At 47.6% G+C, this 17283-nt stretch overlaps 1 protein-coding gene across 1 annotated transcript in view; it reads right to left on the bottom strand.

Moving 5' to 3' along the window:
- Positions 1-17283, bottom strand: part of ADAM12 (ADAM metallopeptidase domain 12) — a 335474-nt gene that overhangs the window by 78763 nt on the left and 239428 nt on the right. The window contains exons 6-9 of the mRNA XM_026494364.4: positions 14936-15122; positions 7075-7140; positions 5927-5998; positions 1381-1550 (exon numbers count right to left, since the gene is read on the bottom strand). Of these exons, the coding sequence (XP_026350149.2) occupies positions 1381-1550; positions 5927-5998; positions 7075-7140; positions 14936-15122 (495 nt within the window). The remainder of the gene's footprint in view (positions 1-1380; positions 1551-5926; positions 5999-7074; positions 7141-14935; positions 15123-17283) is intronic.

Genomic DNA, 17283 nt, shown 5'->3' with positions numbered 1-17283 from the left:
TCAAGTTGGACAGACTCCATTTGGGAAAAAAAATTAAAAGAAAATACTCTGACTCGAAATATCTAAAATGTGCTTCAAGTAGTTCAGAATTAATCAATGCATAAAATAGGAGGCAACCACAAATATCCCAGGCGGGGAAAAAAACAAACAACCCTCTGAAAACAGCCAAAGTAAATTATCAGGGATTGCTAACAGCCTTAGTTCATAGGTAGGCATTTTCTAAAGTGAGGGTGGAATTAGAATGGTTTTTAACTTTCTGTAATTTTTTAAAAGATTTTATTTATTTGAGAGAGAGAGAGAGAGAGCACACAAGCAGGGGGAGGGGCAGAGGGAGAAGGAGAAGCAGACTCCCCCCTGAGCAGGGAGCACGGCTTCATCCCAGGACCCTGAGATCATGACCTGAGCCGAAGGCAGATGCTTGACAGACTGAGCCACCAGGCGCCCCATCTTTCTATAAATTTTTAAGAAACTAAATATAATTTGCCAAAGAAAAAAGTCTCTGACCCCAGAGCTTTCAATTCAGTGAAATGAAGCTGTGTGAGAACATAATAACAGCATAAACTGTTTAAGTGTCTTAATAAAAGTTTTGTTACTTTGAGAAAAATCTACTCCTTACCCATTAAGATTATGATAAGAATTTTTTTTCTTTTAAATATAAAGGTGTCTGAATATCTTCCCAATCTATTGTTATGTTATAGCTGTGCTTTCCCTCATTTCATTATCTGCGTGACACTTAGTGCTACTGTTGCATTCTCCCAGCGACCGGGGACCCCTGAGAGCAGGGAGGCTTATAGTGCTGGTCATCGCTGTGTTTGAAGCACCTAAAACCTACTTGCTTCCTGACTGGTGCTCAGTACACACCGACTGAAAGAATGCAGACCGCCAGGGTCCTCTGATCTAGAAAACCGGAGTCATAGCGACACAGGAGGAAGAATGAACATTTCCTTTCTCCAGGCATCTGGTAATAATCATCCTAATGCATCATTGTCACATCTTGCATAAACATTTTTCACTAATAATGAAAGAAAATGAGCTTTTTTTTTTTTAAATAGCCTACTGAGGACAATTTTATATCAAGACGAAGATTAGGAAAATTTGCATAGAGGAAAACATCCAGGTGATGGAGAAAGAAAATAAGACATCTCTTAGAGGGATAGGTTTCCTCAGGGGTTCAAAGGGAGACTTTCCCAATAGGCTCCCAATTCGCTCAGGATGGCGCGTGTCCCACTGATGTGGGCTGGGAAACACCCCTGTACAAGTCAGTGTGCAGCTTTGGGGAATGCCTGATGAAGCTGAGAGGAGAGGGGGCTGCTGAGGTCGCTGTTTCTTTAAGCAAAGGAGAGACAAAGACCCCCCCCTCCCGCGCCCCCCCCTCCGTACCTGATAAGCTGGGCATTGTCATGAGATTTGCGAGGTAGAAGCTTCATCTTTCTCCAATCCAGAAATTCATGGAGGCTTGTGAACGGGTCCTGACTTATAGAGCATTTGTCGATGTCATTCCACACCTCCACGCCCACCAGCACTATCCGAATGTTCAGTGGTCTGTAAAACTGAGGAAGACAGGCACCCTCTGGGGACCACATTCATGAGAGCTTAAAATGCAGGGTAGAACATATTTGCGTGCTTTGAACTTCACTGACATTGGTGAGAAAAATATCTCTGTGCTCCCTTGTTCCTGTGGCGTTAGAATTTAAGAAATATTTTCAGGGTCGGACGCAAAGTGATATGTTAACTGGGTTTTCAATGTTGTTGACGGGTTAGATGCCAAAGTTAATAGGCTTTCTGATGTCTGCCCTTATTTGTATGGAAGCACACATTTCACATGGTTCACTGGTGATCTGAAATGTGCGTAGAGATGTGTACTCTCGCTAAAGAAGTTACGTTACGCCTAAAGACTGCCCGTTCATAACTACGCAGGGAAAACAATGAGGGAATTAGGATCTTTCAGACACTCTGCCGAAGACAATAATTTGTTCCTTTTAAGCAAAATGTTCTACCTATGAGTTACTGAAAATGAATCTGTGTTAATTTTTCAGCAAAGACTCAGACTTGGCTGACGCTATCACGTTCTGTCACTTACAATCAACCTAGAAGGTTTTAATTCAATGCAGAAGTCCATATCTTTCAGAATAATACAGGCATATGCAGAACCCTTCTTCTGGAACATTAATGACCATCTTCCTCACAGCCAGAAGTTAGCTCACCAGCAGCATCACAGGAAGGATCTGCTAAAGGAAGTTCCTTTTTTATAGGCTTGTGAAATCAAGCCTCAGGTATACTACCAAAGCTTCTTCTCATTGCCATTCTGTCTCCTGTCTTTATATAATCCTGACTTCAACCTACAACCCTTTCTCCACAAGCAGATCATCCTGGGGCAGAGGTAGGAAGAGCAGCTCTTCTAATGGCTAAGGGATAGTCTGGTCCGGGACATGATGACTGGTCAGGGCAGAGGGAGGAACCACCCATTGCCTCTAACTACCTTGCTGCCCGCCATGTGAGCTACGACAAGGAGAAGGCTCTGTGCTCAGGGCCTGGAGGGTGAGGACATGGGGTCACCTGGCTGGCTGTAAAATCTTCCAGTGCCCATGGTGTGTGAGGGGGTACACAATGGAAAGTCCTCATTTTCTGATACTCCAGGTAGCCCAGGAGAAAGATGTGGCTGATGGTAGCAGCCAAAGTCAAGCTCCAGATGTGAGCAGGTCCCATTTTTATGCTACATGCATCTGGGGCTAACAAGTCACAAAAGTCACAGAGGCTCCGCATTGGATGGTTAAGCCCCATTCCCATGTGGTGACCTAGCGGGTGGTACATTCTGCAAGTCGGAGCATCTGAGCCCCGTTCTGAGCCACAGGAGGCAGGCTCATTACTTCCCCAGCGCAACCAGCGGAAGAGCCTGATGTGGGGCTCGATCCCAGAACTCCAGGATTACGCCCTGAGCCGAAGGCAGATGCTTAACGACTGCGCCACCCAGGTGCCCCGCGACCGCTTCTTTTAAATCAAGAATTGCTTGGTCTGTGGTATGGACTTGCAAGCTCCTAGCTCCGGCTTCCCAGGCAGAATGAAGTTCCTGGACTCTTCGGGAACTCTGACTGCCTGTGTCTGGCTGCTGCCCTTTGACCCGGAGACCACACTTTCCACTGTGTAGGCACAGAGGTGACATTGATCAGGAGACAGAAGCGTCGGAGCTCCAGTACTGACGTCCACACCAGCTTGCTAAGCCCTAACCTCAGAGCCACATGCCCCGTGTAGGCTTCGGGGGGGGGGGGTCATCCGTGAAGGGGACACCGTGTCTGCCTCCGACAGGGGCTCTGTGGAAGGGGTAACTCAGGTCTGTAAAGCACTGCCACGGTTCCTCAGAGCTAGCTCTGGTGCTTGCCAGCCAAGGAGCTTTTCCTATAATGATGGGTCATAATTGCCGTCTTTTAGTTCTCTCATGTCACATCCTCACAACAGACTTCACACGACCTATGTAACACACGGTCCTTCCTCTCCCAACTGGTGCCCCTGAGCACCGGTCAGGCCAGCTACCCCCGCCGAGTCATCAGGCACAATCCCTGTCCTGCTCGCTGGTGGTGTTCTTCCCAGGCTGCTGATGGCTGATAACAATAACCTCAGCAAACACTCAGTGAGCGTTTCCTACGTCCGAGGCACAGTGCTGAGGACTTTCCAGTCTGCAGCCCTGTTCGTCTGCACCACAGCTCAATGAGGCCAAGAACTAGCATGACCCCCACTTTACCGTCAGGGACGTTGAGCTATGGAGGGATTGGGGAGCCTCTCGGGGTGTCACTGGCGTGGCTGGGATGTGGACGCAGGCAGCCTGGCCCTGGCACCCAGGTCTTAAACCACCAAGTAGCACAGCCACTCCTGGGGAAGTGCTCAGACTCCCTTCCAAGAGGACCTGCTGTGACCCCAGGCCCAGAGAGAAACTGGACGGGAGCCTGGCAGCTGCCAGCCTGGCCCATGCACCCCAGAATGTGGGTGGGTGCAGTCCGAGAGAGGTGGCCTCGACTGACCCATGAACATGGCAGCGAACAGGCATTTGCTCGACTCTTGTTGTATGCTAGGCTTGGCATGGCACCGAGAACAAGGATTAGGATGCCCTTGCCCTTGGTTCCCAAATGCTCAGAGGTCAGCAAGAGGCTCAAAGCTGGGGACACTTAGCCATTGGGACAGTTCATTCCAACAGAGTGAACTACCAAGAAAGGGTGCAAACAGGAAGTTCACAGGGTGCTGTGCCAAGGGCTCAAGGAAGCCTTCTGGAAGAAGTGGATCTGAAAAAATGGGTGGGGTGAAAGAGCAGACCCCGTGGGGTCTGACATGAGAACCTGCACCCTTCGGGCAACCGGCTCAGGAGAGGAGGAATGAAGACTCCCACAGGCGGCAAAATACTCGAAGAAATTGAATGCGTGGAAGATGAGCCCTTTCAGAAGTGGGTCACAGGTCTGTGGCGGCGGATCTGCCCCTGGTGCTAACTTCTTCATGGATACGAAGTGGGAGACAGGTAGGAGGTGAAAGGTTAAAGAGGCAAAACTGGGGCGATCACACACCTCCAGTGCTCCGTCCTGCAGGTGAATCAGGACCTGGGGAGAGCTCCTCAGTTCCAGGGCACAGGCTTAGCCTCCAGCTATGAGCGTCAGACATGCTTTCTGTGTTTTACTTGCAGGGGGCATTTCTTGGACGCTTCAGAATGTCACCTTTGTACTCAATGACTTCCTGGTCTTTCAGTCTGGGATGTTCTTCTCCCTCTCCCCTTCAGGCCAACCCAGCCAGCCAAGCGGTTATTCATTTAGAATGGCCAAGGAGAGCCAAGATTTCTTCAAATGAGGAAGTTGCCACTGGAAGTCATTGTCTTGGGGCGGAGACACTTCCTCTTGGAGAGATGCAAAGCTGAACTTCTGAACACCTGCCAGGGCCCGGGGCTCATCAGTTACTGGACTTGGATGCACAGAGCATCTGGAGGGGCCTGGGTACCCCCAGCACGGTCTTCAGGGTCTACTGGGGATGGCCGCATATGCGTGCTCAGGGATTCAGCTCTCTCCTGGCCGGAAACACAAAAACAGCCAGGCGGGCAAACTCCGCGGAGTCCGTCAGGTCTCTTCTGAGGTTTACAGTTCTTTAATTACCAGTGTGAGTTATTAACAGCCCCCTGATTGCCAGGACACCTGGGCAGCAATGCCTTTGAAAGCTTCTAGGCAACACCAACGCACGGGCAGGTGTGAGAAGCCCTGTTTGAGATGGACAGCCGTCAGCCCCAGACAGCTTGATGGCTCCGTTGTGCAGGTGTGCTGCACTCGGGCAGGTGTTCAGACAGGTTCACCCTCTCCTTGTGAACAGTAGTGTAAAGAGTGTTGCTGGGCTCCTACCCCCAGGATGAGACCAGACTTCTGGGGTTTCCTCCAGGTCTGGACCACCTTTGCCAGGGGTGAGCTCCCAACCTCCTCATTCTCGGTGAGCCATTTTCCAACAGCTGATTGAACTGAAAGCCAATTCCTGTGTCTCAGGACCGTGGAGCCCGTGTGTTACTTATAAATGGCAGCCTGCCGTCAGGGGGACTGGGGACACAACCCAGGGAGACCTGGCAAAAAGCCCCCTTGGGAGTTCTCCAGGGGGTCAGGTGCATCCTACTGGGGTTCTGGCTCTAACTGGGGAGCCTGAGACCCCCTCACACTGGGACTCCGGCCAGAAGAGAGCCTGGAGGGAGATCCACCCCAAGGCCACCACGGTCCAGACAGCGTGCGTGGGTTCGCATCTCCCGGAGCTGTTCCAGGCCGCGAATTCTGCACTCAGAGGAAGGAGAAGTCGGAGTTCCAGCCCAGCACCAGAACCGGGTCTCCCTGCCAAGTCAGACGAGGTGTGCTTCATTCCCTCCACCTCGTTTCTAAACATTTACATGCTTTGAGTGGTTTAATTACGAAAAAGAACTTACCTTGTCAACGTGATTAGCGATCTCTATTAATCGCTGCTTAACTTTTTCCAGATCTTTTCCTTGCCTCTGAAACTGAATAAATTTAAACGTCAGCATTAATAACAGCAAGAGTATCAATCAAATCTCATCTTCCCAGCTCCTGGGAACGTGACGTCTTGGGCTTCACAAACCACCTGGGACCCTGCACGGTTTACAGTGAAACGAGTTCCCATCCTGACGAGTACTTTCCCCGTCTGGGGACTTTCTGAAACTCCCTGAAATTTGCCCAAGCCAAGTGCTCATAAGACAGTAACTTCTGCAATTTTTCCAGCCTCATAAATGATGGAGGCCGTGACATGTTTTGGCAGAGAAAACAGACAACGAGAAGGCAGTCCAAAGCCATTTTTCATATCATCAACTTGATTTTAACTTCCTCAGAAATTTCCTTTATATTTGTTTTTAAAAATTAAACAGTAAAAGTAATAGAAGCTCATGGCACCAAGTCAAACAGCGCAGAGGAGAAGGGAGAAAAGTTAATGAGCTCCCCTTCTCCCCTCTTATCTGACCTTCCTGCTTGGGAACGGTTCTCTGAGCAACTGTCAAGCTGGTTTCATTCATAGGTGTCGGGTGAGTTCACGAGTGAAAGTCGCCTCATTCATAACTTGGAGTGGAGGCAAGGAATGAATGCAGAGAAGATCGTCTAAAAACAGCAACTGGAAACTAATTGAAGAGAAAACTAACGTAGCATCAAAGCAGATTTCAGAAGGTACGGTTTCTCTGCTGTGTCCCTGCAGCCTGGATTCTTCCACTCATTTTGGGTCGGGACGTATCGGACAATTCTAAACCAAACTTTTCCCCCAAATATGTTTGAATACATTCTAAAACCGTCTGCCATTTCCTCCAAATAACTCCTTTTGGAGAGCTTAGCTAGTGAGTAGCTCTGCTTTTCCTGCAGTCCTGGCTTTTATTTTGTAATATCAGATACATTTGCAACATTTTATGCTCATTAATGCCAGAAAACCACTTTTCTCAATGGGTTGTTTGCAATGCTTTTAAGGGCTCATAGAAAATGAAGTTAATCAGAGCAAGTAATAACGTGCTAAATATTTTCTTTTCCCTGTATTTTTTTTTTTAACCAAGCATAGCGAGAAGTTTGGAAACGTTCTTACCTCCCGGTTGTCCGCTACGATAACCAGCTCTACGTACTTGGTCATCTTGAGGGTCTCTCTTTTATGCTGCCAAAAGTAAACACGGATTTAATTTCCCTTCACACCTTGCCAGGGATCCCAGAACATTGCCTATATCTCTGCACCTAAGCACTTGGCCTAAGGGGAGCCTAGCCTCACCACCACCACCAGCAGCGTCACCTCTATTCCCTCTACTCCTAGGTTTAACGACCTCTGTTAAACCTACTCCACATGGGTGACTGGTTTCCATTTCCATATGGGAAATCCTTAAAAAGGAGTCCAGCCTGCCTGTTGAATCACGGACGGTGGGATCAGAATGAGTCAAGATCGTTATTAAATGAAACAGGCACATAAACAAAACCAAAGCACTCTCTGGAACAGGAGCCGGCTGACGGCTGTGCATTTGTGGCTACGCGTAGCACAGATGAAGATCCCTACAGAAGATGACGGGGCTCAAGTGTTTCCTGTGTGTTGCTTTCACCTTTATGGTCCAGTGCTGGGATCTGAGAAGAGTGAAAGAGAAGATATTTTGAGCAGGCACTGCATGACTGTTCTGGGGAAACGTTAAATAGTCCTCCTCAGGCAGCTTATTTCTTGGGGCTGGTCACATAAAAATCTAGTTAGAAGCAAAGGACAGCAGTGGTCTGGAGAACAGGGAACAGCCAAGCTGATAAATGGAACAGAGTCGGGTGAAGAGAAGGTGCTAGGAGTAAAACCAGAAAGGAACGAACGAGACAGACTCGAAAGAAAGAGTGTTGAGAAAAAACAAAAAGACTGAACTATATGCTGTGGTGCACGGCACTGGGGGGTGGGGAGTGAAACAGTTGAGAAGAATAAGGAAACTACATCAAGGGGTAGGGAGGGAGAAGATGCAGAAGGGCCTCTGAAATAAAGTCTCAAGTGGGTCACATTTTAATCAAGTTTCCTCAGAAACCATTTGCACTCTTCCATGAATTACTAGGGGAATCCCCAGGGCGTTTTTTAGGAGAAAAAGGGCAATTCATGGAGGGTGGTCTCAAAAAGCAAACATTAAAAACAAAAAACAAAGCCGCCTGTTTCTGCAGTAAAATGCGGTGGGAGGACCCGGGGGCTGAGGTGGGCTTGGTCCTTGCAGCCGAGGGGCTGGTGCCTGCCTTAAGGACGAGGCTCCACGTTTGAAACTCTCGTGCTCTAACCACGCGTTCAGACAAAGGCGAAAACGACCAAGGCGCGCCTTGAATCAGCCTTCCCGTCACATAATCCTGAGGGAAACATCTTTTATAAAACAAATCCCCATCAGTCCGGGATCTTCCAAATAGATTTTTACAAGAAAAGTGTTTGTATCATAGCAGTGTTCCTGCTCGCCGCCCAGCTGTGCTGATTCATGAATTTAGGGATCCCTCAAGAAATCTGGAAACCTTATGGAGAAGGGAAAAACAAAGCACCAGGAAAGGTATGATTTCTCATACTTTTACGTTATGAGAAAAAAAAGAAGTCAAGCTTGGCGACTACGTGCTACAGGCGTGTTTCCTGGTGATAACAATGTGCTCATAAAGGAAAAAAGATGAACCCCAGTGTACTCACGGGTGTCCCCAGAGTGAGCCACCTTTGGGAGCGGTGAAGGTCTTGCCCCTTTTCCTTTTTGAGGTGCGAAAGGAGCAGATGTCTCTCTGTTTCCCACCCCCTCCAACTTTCCGATTAACCACAAACAGATTCAGCTGATCACACAAAAGAATATACAGCTCTGGGGCAGAAAAAACCCTAATTAATCTCCCCTTGCAAAACCCGCAGAAAGGGCCCTGGCTGTTTAGACGTTTACACCTTTCAGACCACGAAGGGGTGGAGTAAATGACCGGGGGATGTTTCCAAGTGGCCCTGGATCATCCTTTAGAAAATACACAATTCCAGATAATGAAAACAAACACATGAACACAATTTTCCTGTCTCTGCAGTTTTCAGAGAAGTCCAAATTTTCTCATGAATTCAAAGAAATGCAAGCTCAGAGAGAAGCCTAACCACATAATAATAAAAAGCCATGGGGGAGGGGCCAGCTCATGGCCGCGAACTTTCATTCTTCCATCAGCAGCACACAGAGAGGCTTAAATTACCTCCACATGACTTCGACCTATCTGGGCTATCCGGTTAAAAAAAAAAATCATATTTAAAATTTTTGATATGCAAAGCAACATTTGAAACTGGTGGCTTGATTGAATTTTCATTTTTGGGGTTATGAGCAAAAGCCCTTCCCCAAACAGATAGGAACATTAGCCTCTGAGAATGGCCCAGCAGGGTCCATTCCAAGGTGGAGACTGGGGCATTCTGTGAGTCTTGCTCAAGAGGGAACCAGTTCCCGGGCCTCTCGAAGACATCACAGCCAAGTTCCCAGAGACAGAATATCCCCTGACAAGCTGCAGCAAGAACTCTGGCACGGGGGAATTAACCCAATCCAACCCAAGTCAGAAAAGCAAGCTGAGATCAGGGTTTCAATAAATGCTCATCATACCTCCTCCCTCATCCAGGCCAGACTATGTCTATCATTTACTCACCCCACAAATACCTACTGTCGCTGTCTCTGCTCGGCACTGGGTCAGGGGCTGGGGAGAGAGGGATGGACAAGAAAGCCAAGGTCCCGGGTTCATGAGGCTCGCATTTTGGGAGGGGTGAGGAGACAGCGTAACAATAAAGAATTAACAAAAATAAAGCTTAGTCTGTAGAAGGGGTGATAATAGTAATAATAATAGCAATAAACAGTTCTGCAAGGTGGATAAAGATGGGGCCACGTGACAAAGGCCGCTGCGACCTGAGGATGAGAAGTCGGTATATGTGCAGGGAACAGTGTTCAGATAGATGGAATAGCAGCAGCAGGAGTTCTGAGGCTGGGAGACCGTGGAGGGTTCCGGCAACAGGCAGGATGGCTACCCGGTCTAGAGCGGGAGGGAGGGCCGTGGATGAGCTGTGCACAGGGCAGGGGCCATGGCAAAGAGGCTGACGGATCATCTAGTGACCTAAGGACAACAGGAAGCCCCTGCATGGGAGGTTTTAAAAACAGCACTCTGGCTGCTGGGAGAATGGATCACGGGAAGACAGTAGTGGAAGCCAGGAGTGCAGGTGATGGTTGGTGACAGTTTGGGACAGGAACCATGGAGATGGGCAAATGGAATCCAGTTGGGTGTGATACAACCAACAATAAAAGAACAATAACAATGAAGCCAGGGCCCATGTTTCTGTGGGTGGCAAGATCAGCAGACTGAATAAATCCAAAGTTTGGTTTGATCTTCTCTGAGTAAAAAAGGGTTGTTGTTGGCTCATAGGACGCTCAGTGTCTGGACTCCGAGGCCGCTTTATGAATATTTATGAGCTGAGCCCTGGTCCCTGCTGTGCCAGGTCTTCTCCACCATCCTGACACTGGCTTGTTTGGCGGTGAAGCACACTGATCACACCTGCGTGGGATACACAGCCCCGGGGCCCGGCTGCCACGCGGGCTGCACAAGCAACCCGCAGGAGATGCAATTAGTTGGAGGAAGAGGCTCCGTCTGACGGACTGAATGTTAATAGGCACAAATGCGAAATACTGACGTTGAGTCCACAGAGCCAGTGGCACCAGAGAGATCTGTTATTTATTTACCCAGAGTTCTTTTTTTTTTTTTTTTTTTTTTGACAGAGATAGAGACAGCCAACGAGAGAGGGAACACAAGCAGGGGGAGTGGGAGAGGAAGAAGCAGGCTCATAGCAGAGGAGCCTGATGTGGGGCTCGATCCCATAACACCAGGATCACGCCCTGAGCCGAAGGCAGATGCTTAAGCGCTGTGCCACCCAGGTGCCCCTACCCAGAGTTCTAATGGATTTAAGTCTCAATAGGAATCCACACTGGGAAATTTTGGAGCCTCAGTTCCCATGGAGGGAGGCTCAGAATTCAGGGTCAAAGAGGCCATCCCACTGCCTCTGTTATCTGCCAGCAAGATGGGGCAACCAAGGCAGCAAGAGGCGTCAGTAGGGTCTCAGAGAAGGTGTGGACGTGCAGACGTTATGTCAGAGAGGCGTTAGGCATGCCTGCTGTGCTCAATGAGGTCACACGGTTCTGGCCCGTTCCTGATGTTCAGCTATGCTCGGCCTCTGCACAGGCCACATATTCCTAATGCTTCTCCTCCCCCAACCACTACTGTGTCTTCTACCAAACAAACAGGAGAGGCCGTCTAGAAATCGAAAGCCATAGCACTGGCCCATTTCAGAGCGGCTACGTTTGAGGACACACAACGGTGTCTGCCTGACCAGCTCAGCAGCCTGGGCGAACACGGCTTCCTACAGGAAGTACTGCCTTTTATATCTGACTCATAATTACCCACACTAATGGAGGGGAACGACAGCACAGAGAATCCCCAAAGAAAGGATAATTCAAACATAATTTACATCTGCCTTTGGGATGCATTATGTGCTTTTTCTCCCGTGGCGATTTCCCAAGCTTTCGCCTATATTGGCTCAGGCCAGTGTTAGAATTTGTCTGCGTTCTGGCCTGGCTCGTTGATGGAGAGGGAAGGAGTGTGGGAGTCGCAGGACAGCGGAGTGGCCAGGGCTCTGCGGGCTGGACTCAGCGAACCTGCAGAGGCCAGATCGGACTCCAAGGCCACGTGACTGCAGGTGCCCTTCCAGGCGTGACTTGGGTTCTCACTAAAATCTAACGTAGAGCCTTGTAAAAATGACAAACAATAGCTCAAGTCTCTATTATCGCCGGTGCACACCCTGAGTGCTGATTTATTCCTGCTGCTCTGTGAAGGGAAACGCAAATATCTGCAGAAAAATCTCAGCCTGCAAACCAATCTTTGCGCTGGTTAACGTTTAGCGGGGGCAGAAGATGCTGGCGGATGGCAGGTACGGTTGCCGCATTGCGGAAACAAGAGGAGCTAGCTGCAGCTACGTTGATTTTTTTTTTAGTCTAAAATCAGGCGGTGGGAGTGAGGCAGGTACGGGCGACGCTACCCCAAACCACGTGGTCTCCAATTCCAATCCCCAAGTCGTCCCCTTACTCGAAAATTATGTTTCGTATCGTTTTCATTATGTAGATGTACTTTATGTCATATTTTCTCTTCCACTAAAACAATCACAACTATTTCTAGAGAAAAATGTTGAGGACGGAGCTGTTGCCTTCCCTTTTCAACGGAAAGGTTCATTTGCACCCAATGTGCATTATTAACAAAGCAACGTTGTTATTCAGGCTTTGCGCTTTCCTGAGTCAGAATGACTGGAAATTACGGTGCCAGGCACAATTCTAGACAGCCAGCAGCTTAGTTAAAGAACTGAAATATGGCTGGCAAGCAGACGCCGAGCTCGCGCTTCTACATGCAACGGCAAACGTATTCGGGTGTCATTGAAACTGTCAAGTTATAAAGCTCACAACGTGGGCAACGTGCATTCAACAAGGTGCTCAAAGCAAAGCGCCTTGAAAACAAAAGGCAAATGTTCTCCTTGTTTATGACTGGAAGAGCTACAGCTTAATCACCTCTTCTCCCAGGTCCGGAATCGAAGGCGAGCATGTTTGAAGAGTAAAATAAACATGTCCTGGGACCATCGAGGCGGGTCTTTGTGATTTCAACTCTTCAATCTGTCCCTCTAAACTGGGTGGGGGGGAGGGTGAAAGGCAGGATGAAAACTCTCTTGAGCTGCTGTTCACATACGTGGGAGGATGTTTCAAGCTTTGCTCCCTGGGGTTCATTTCAGTCTCCACTACTGAGTATCAGTGCCAAGGTGGGTCACTGTCCCAGATGGGGGTTCTTCCCCTTCTGTGTGATGGGGAAGAAAGGACAAAGAGGTGGCAAGGCCCCACCATAGAAAATCCTGTGAGCATATTAAGAAAGAGGACAAAAGGGTCACTTAGGCAGAACACCAGAACAGGAAGAATGCACCCCATTGTTCATAGCAGCATTGTCCACAATAGCTAAACTGTGGAAGGAGCTGAGATGCCCTTCAATAGATAAATGGATTAAGAAGATGTGGTCCATATATACAATGGAATATTACTCAGCCATCAGAAAGGATGATTACCCAACATTTGCAGCAACATGGACGGGACTGGAGGAGATTATGCCAAGTGAAATAAGTCAAGCAGGGAAATACAATTATCATATGGTTTCACTCATATGTGGGACATAAGAAATAGCAGGAAGATTGGTAGGAGAAGGAGGGGAATAATGAAGGGGGGGTAAACAGAGGGGGAATGAACCACGAGAGACTATGGACTCTGGGAAACAAACTGAGGGTTTCAGAGGGTAGGAGGATGGGGGATTGAGTTAGGCCGGTGATGGGTATTAAGGAGGGCACGTATTGCATGGAGCACTGGGTGTTATACACAAACAATGAATCATGGAACACTACAACAAAAACTAAGGATGTACTGTACGGTGACATAACATAATAAAATAAAAATGAAAATGAAGGTTAGGAGAACACAATTCACAGATGTGAGGGAAATTTTACGAATGAGAAGAAATCATTTAGGATCATGTTTCCTGTTTGAACTCAGAAAAAAACGATGAGGAATGAACTAAGAGGAATAACATAGAGGCAATGTTGAATGTTAAGCGGCAGAACATTCCAAGTCAGGACAGAGAAAATGTGTTGTCTTTTAAGTGGAACCTTGAAGAACGTGTCCTTAAACCACCCAATGTTAGCACATTTGACATCATGTCTCTGAAATCCTGATTTCTTGTCAACAGAGGAACAGGAAAGCCAGAGATGAAAATCAGGAAATTGTTGGGAATTTCGTATCTGGTTGTACTCACTGAAATTCAGGGCCCCCAGCCAAATGTGGGTGCCCTTACTCCTTTTTAAGAGCGTTCTGCTGCTGGGGCACCTGGGTGGCTCAGTCGGCTCAGCCTTCAGCTCAGGCCATGATCCCAGGGTCCTGGGATGGAGTCCCACATCGGGCTCCCTGCTCAGTGGGGAGCCTGCGTCTTTTGCTCTATCTGCCCCTCCCCCCACTCATGCATGAGCATGCACACGCGCGCTCTCTCTCTCTCTCCTAAATAAATAAATAAATAAATAAATAAATAAATATCTTGAAAAAAACCCAAAAGAGTGTTCTGCTGCGGCCTATGGCACCCACATAATACTGGATTGCACCAAAGGGTACTGGGGGCCCTGTGTCTCTGTCTGCTTAGCAGGGAGGGAGATCTGTGGCCCAGACTCCATCAGGTAATGACTCTTCCCACTTCTACAGCAGCGGGAGAGACCTCTGATGAGCAGAGCCAGGAGCAGGTGGCCAGCAAACCCAGTGCTTGGACCGTCTCGGGAAGGAAGGAAGGACAGGCACGGGCAGCACGGACTGGGGGAAGCAACACTCCTTAGCCACACTGCGTGGCTAACGCTCTGTTCACCGCTGCACAGGCACGCAGGCAAAGACTGGGGATGTTATGCAAATCACAACAAAGACCCTAACTGTAAAACAGACTTGCCAATGACGAGGCCTCCATATTGTCCTTCTCCTCCTGAGGAAGGAGAGCTGCCGAATGAACGGCAGGTAAGGGTCCCTTCTCGTCTTGTTTATCATCATGCGTGCAATGGTGGGGCACAACCCTGGGCCCACAGTAGCTTCTCACTGATGACGTAACGAATGGAAATGTTGTCGGTTTGTGAGCCAGACTTTCCCCAGCATAGGTTAATGAGTCTGAGGCCAACATTTGCAAAGCAATGGTGGAGGTTTTAGTATTTGGTGATGCTCTGGACACCTGGTATCAACGACTCCAGATAAACTGGGTGGCTCCATCCCCCAGACCCAACATCCAGACAGCAAATCTCCTCCAGATGTCCTAGCCCTGGGTGCGCCTAGCTAGAGCCCCCGCTCCCCAGAAGCATGACCTTGATGCCCCCCTACCCTTCTTGCCCATGTCTGGGAGGGTGGCGGGAGCCTGTTCTCTGCAGCGAGCGCAGACGTGCTGTGATGTGAGCCACAGGGTCCCCAGGTGCCCTTCAGGTTCTCCACCGGGAAGAGCTTGTACGCGTTCGTTTCATTTGTCATTGGTTCCAAGATAAAGGTGTTATTTTCAAACGTAATAAGTCCCCTGTTGAAAAAGAAATAAGAAAAAAAATATAATTTTTAAGGGTAGTTTCTTGTTTGCGGCCAAGGCTCTGTTCTTAACAAGAGAAGAGATAAAAGGAGAAAGGCCAATTTATTTATATTCTCAGGTTTTAATTGGGAAGGATATTTCTGAGCCATATGTTTGCATGGATTCATCTTGCAAATGTTTTGAAAACAAGTCTGGGAAATGTTTTGTCTCAAATATTTTACGGTAAAGAATAGACTGTGTTTAGCCTCAATGTTTTTTAAAAATTTTGATTTATAATTTTTTACTTCTCGAAGATATATTTCTGGGAAAAAGAGTTGAGAGATGTTTCATCTGCTTAGAAAGTAACTCTATGTGAATTAGCAGATGTGATTCAGAAGGGAAATCTTTTTTTTTTAAAGGAAAATTCTTGCATGTACATTATTCAGCCCAATCAACTACGTTTCCTAAATATTTGAAAGGATTCTGATATCAGGTTGAGTATAAACCTACACCTATTTATGGGAGCTGTGAAGAAAGGAGACAATGTAGGTGCACAGAGCATTAGAACTGCTTCTTGAAGGCTGAGCTCTGCCCCCTGCTCTAACTTGGTTAAAGGTGACTCGCTCCTCATAGGGGCCAAGACCACTGGGACACATCCCAGCCCTGAGGCTGGTGAGGTGGCCTTCAGAGTCTGGCAGTCTGGGTGTAAGTTCCAGCTTTGCGATCTTGACCTGTTTGAACCTTGGTTTCCTTACCTGGAAAATGGGATAATAGTACTTCTTTCTCAGGGCTGCTATGTCATCTAATTAAAACTTTCAGCCCTGTGGAGGCCATAAATCAGTGCTCAAATGCTAGTTGTCCTTTTTGTTATTAACAAGGGCAGGCCCATGGATTAGGCTTCTCTTTGCATGTCATTCCAAAGACTGACAATTTCAGGAAGGTCCTGTGCTTTGATGACACATCTGCCCACATACTGGCCATTCGTGACTCCCTGATATGAAATGGAGCAGTAATGTAATAAATATACTTCTGGGAATGGCAATAAGAGAGAAAGAAACTTTTGTTTTTAACTTTTAGGTCTGGGAATGAAAGTACAAATTCTTTTAAAAAGCAGACAAATTTGCTAAACATTCCCCCTTGCAGAGACAGATGGTGGCATCAGGCCGCAGACCACAATGCGTGTCTGACCTTCTGGAGCAGGACAGAGCCCAGGCCAGGTTCCACTTCCCGAAGTGAGCAGCACTAACCTAGGGGTGTCAGCTTCCTTCAAGTGATAGGGAACATTGGCTTACATGATGGTTTTTCTTTCTCTCTTTTCTAGTGTGGGACAGTAAAGCACTTTAATTTAAAAGGCTCTTCTTGATATTGAAGGAAGGATTTTTTTTGGAGAAACGGCAATTTGAGTAATAGTAAACTGGCAGCTTTAAGACTTCCCACACAATAATGGACGCTTCTAGTGACCTCCATTCTTTAGCAAGGCAACCACAATCTCTCCACTAGAGAAATGCATCACATTTTCATGTGAGATTCATTGCACTGTAAGCGGACTTGTCTAACATAGTGAACCTTAACCTTTTTTGAGACATGAGCCCTTTTACACTCTCCTCTTAAAAATTCACATGTATGTATATCCACAATATTCTGCAGATAACGTCGGAAGATTCAGGACTATGGATGAGGTCCATGGGCTCCAGGTTTAGGGCAGTAGTTCTAACACATAACTTATATTGCATCAACCCAAGGATTTGAGTCTGCCTTCGTCCTTAAGAAGTAGCTGAAAAAGCTGGTTGCTCCATTGGTTTTCTTCAGAAAATCTGAACCTTCTTCCAAAAGGCGAACCTTGCGAAATGTCCCTTTGTCATTCATTATTGCTTATTTCAGCCACCCGCTCACGCCATGCTTATCGTTCCAAATTTAGCATATGTGCTGCGGAAGCAAGCACCATCCTGTTATCGATGGCCCACTTATAGGTGAGTACGTAGTCATTCTTAGATTTTAACAGTATGATGGAATTTCAGTACTCAAATAGTATGGAAGGAAGAGGTTTGAATGAGTCAAATGTGCATTTTGAACACAACTGGTGAGCAAATACTCACTACTCAACTCATTGCTGTTCAACTGGTTTACTCCACTAGTCCTTGTAATGAAGTTATAGACAAAGGGAAAGAGAAAGGTC

This window comes from Ursus arctos, unplaced genomic scaffold (assembly GCF_023065955.2).
Source record: "Ursus arctos isolate Adak ecotype North America unplaced genomic scaffold, UrsArc2.0 scaffold_7, whole genome shotgun sequence".
Taxonomy (NCBI): domain Eukaryota; kingdom Metazoa; phylum Chordata; class Mammalia; order Carnivora; family Ursidae; genus Ursus; species Ursus arctos.
Note: the sequence above shows the minus strand (reverse complement) of the source record. Positions and strands in the feature narration are given on the sequence as shown.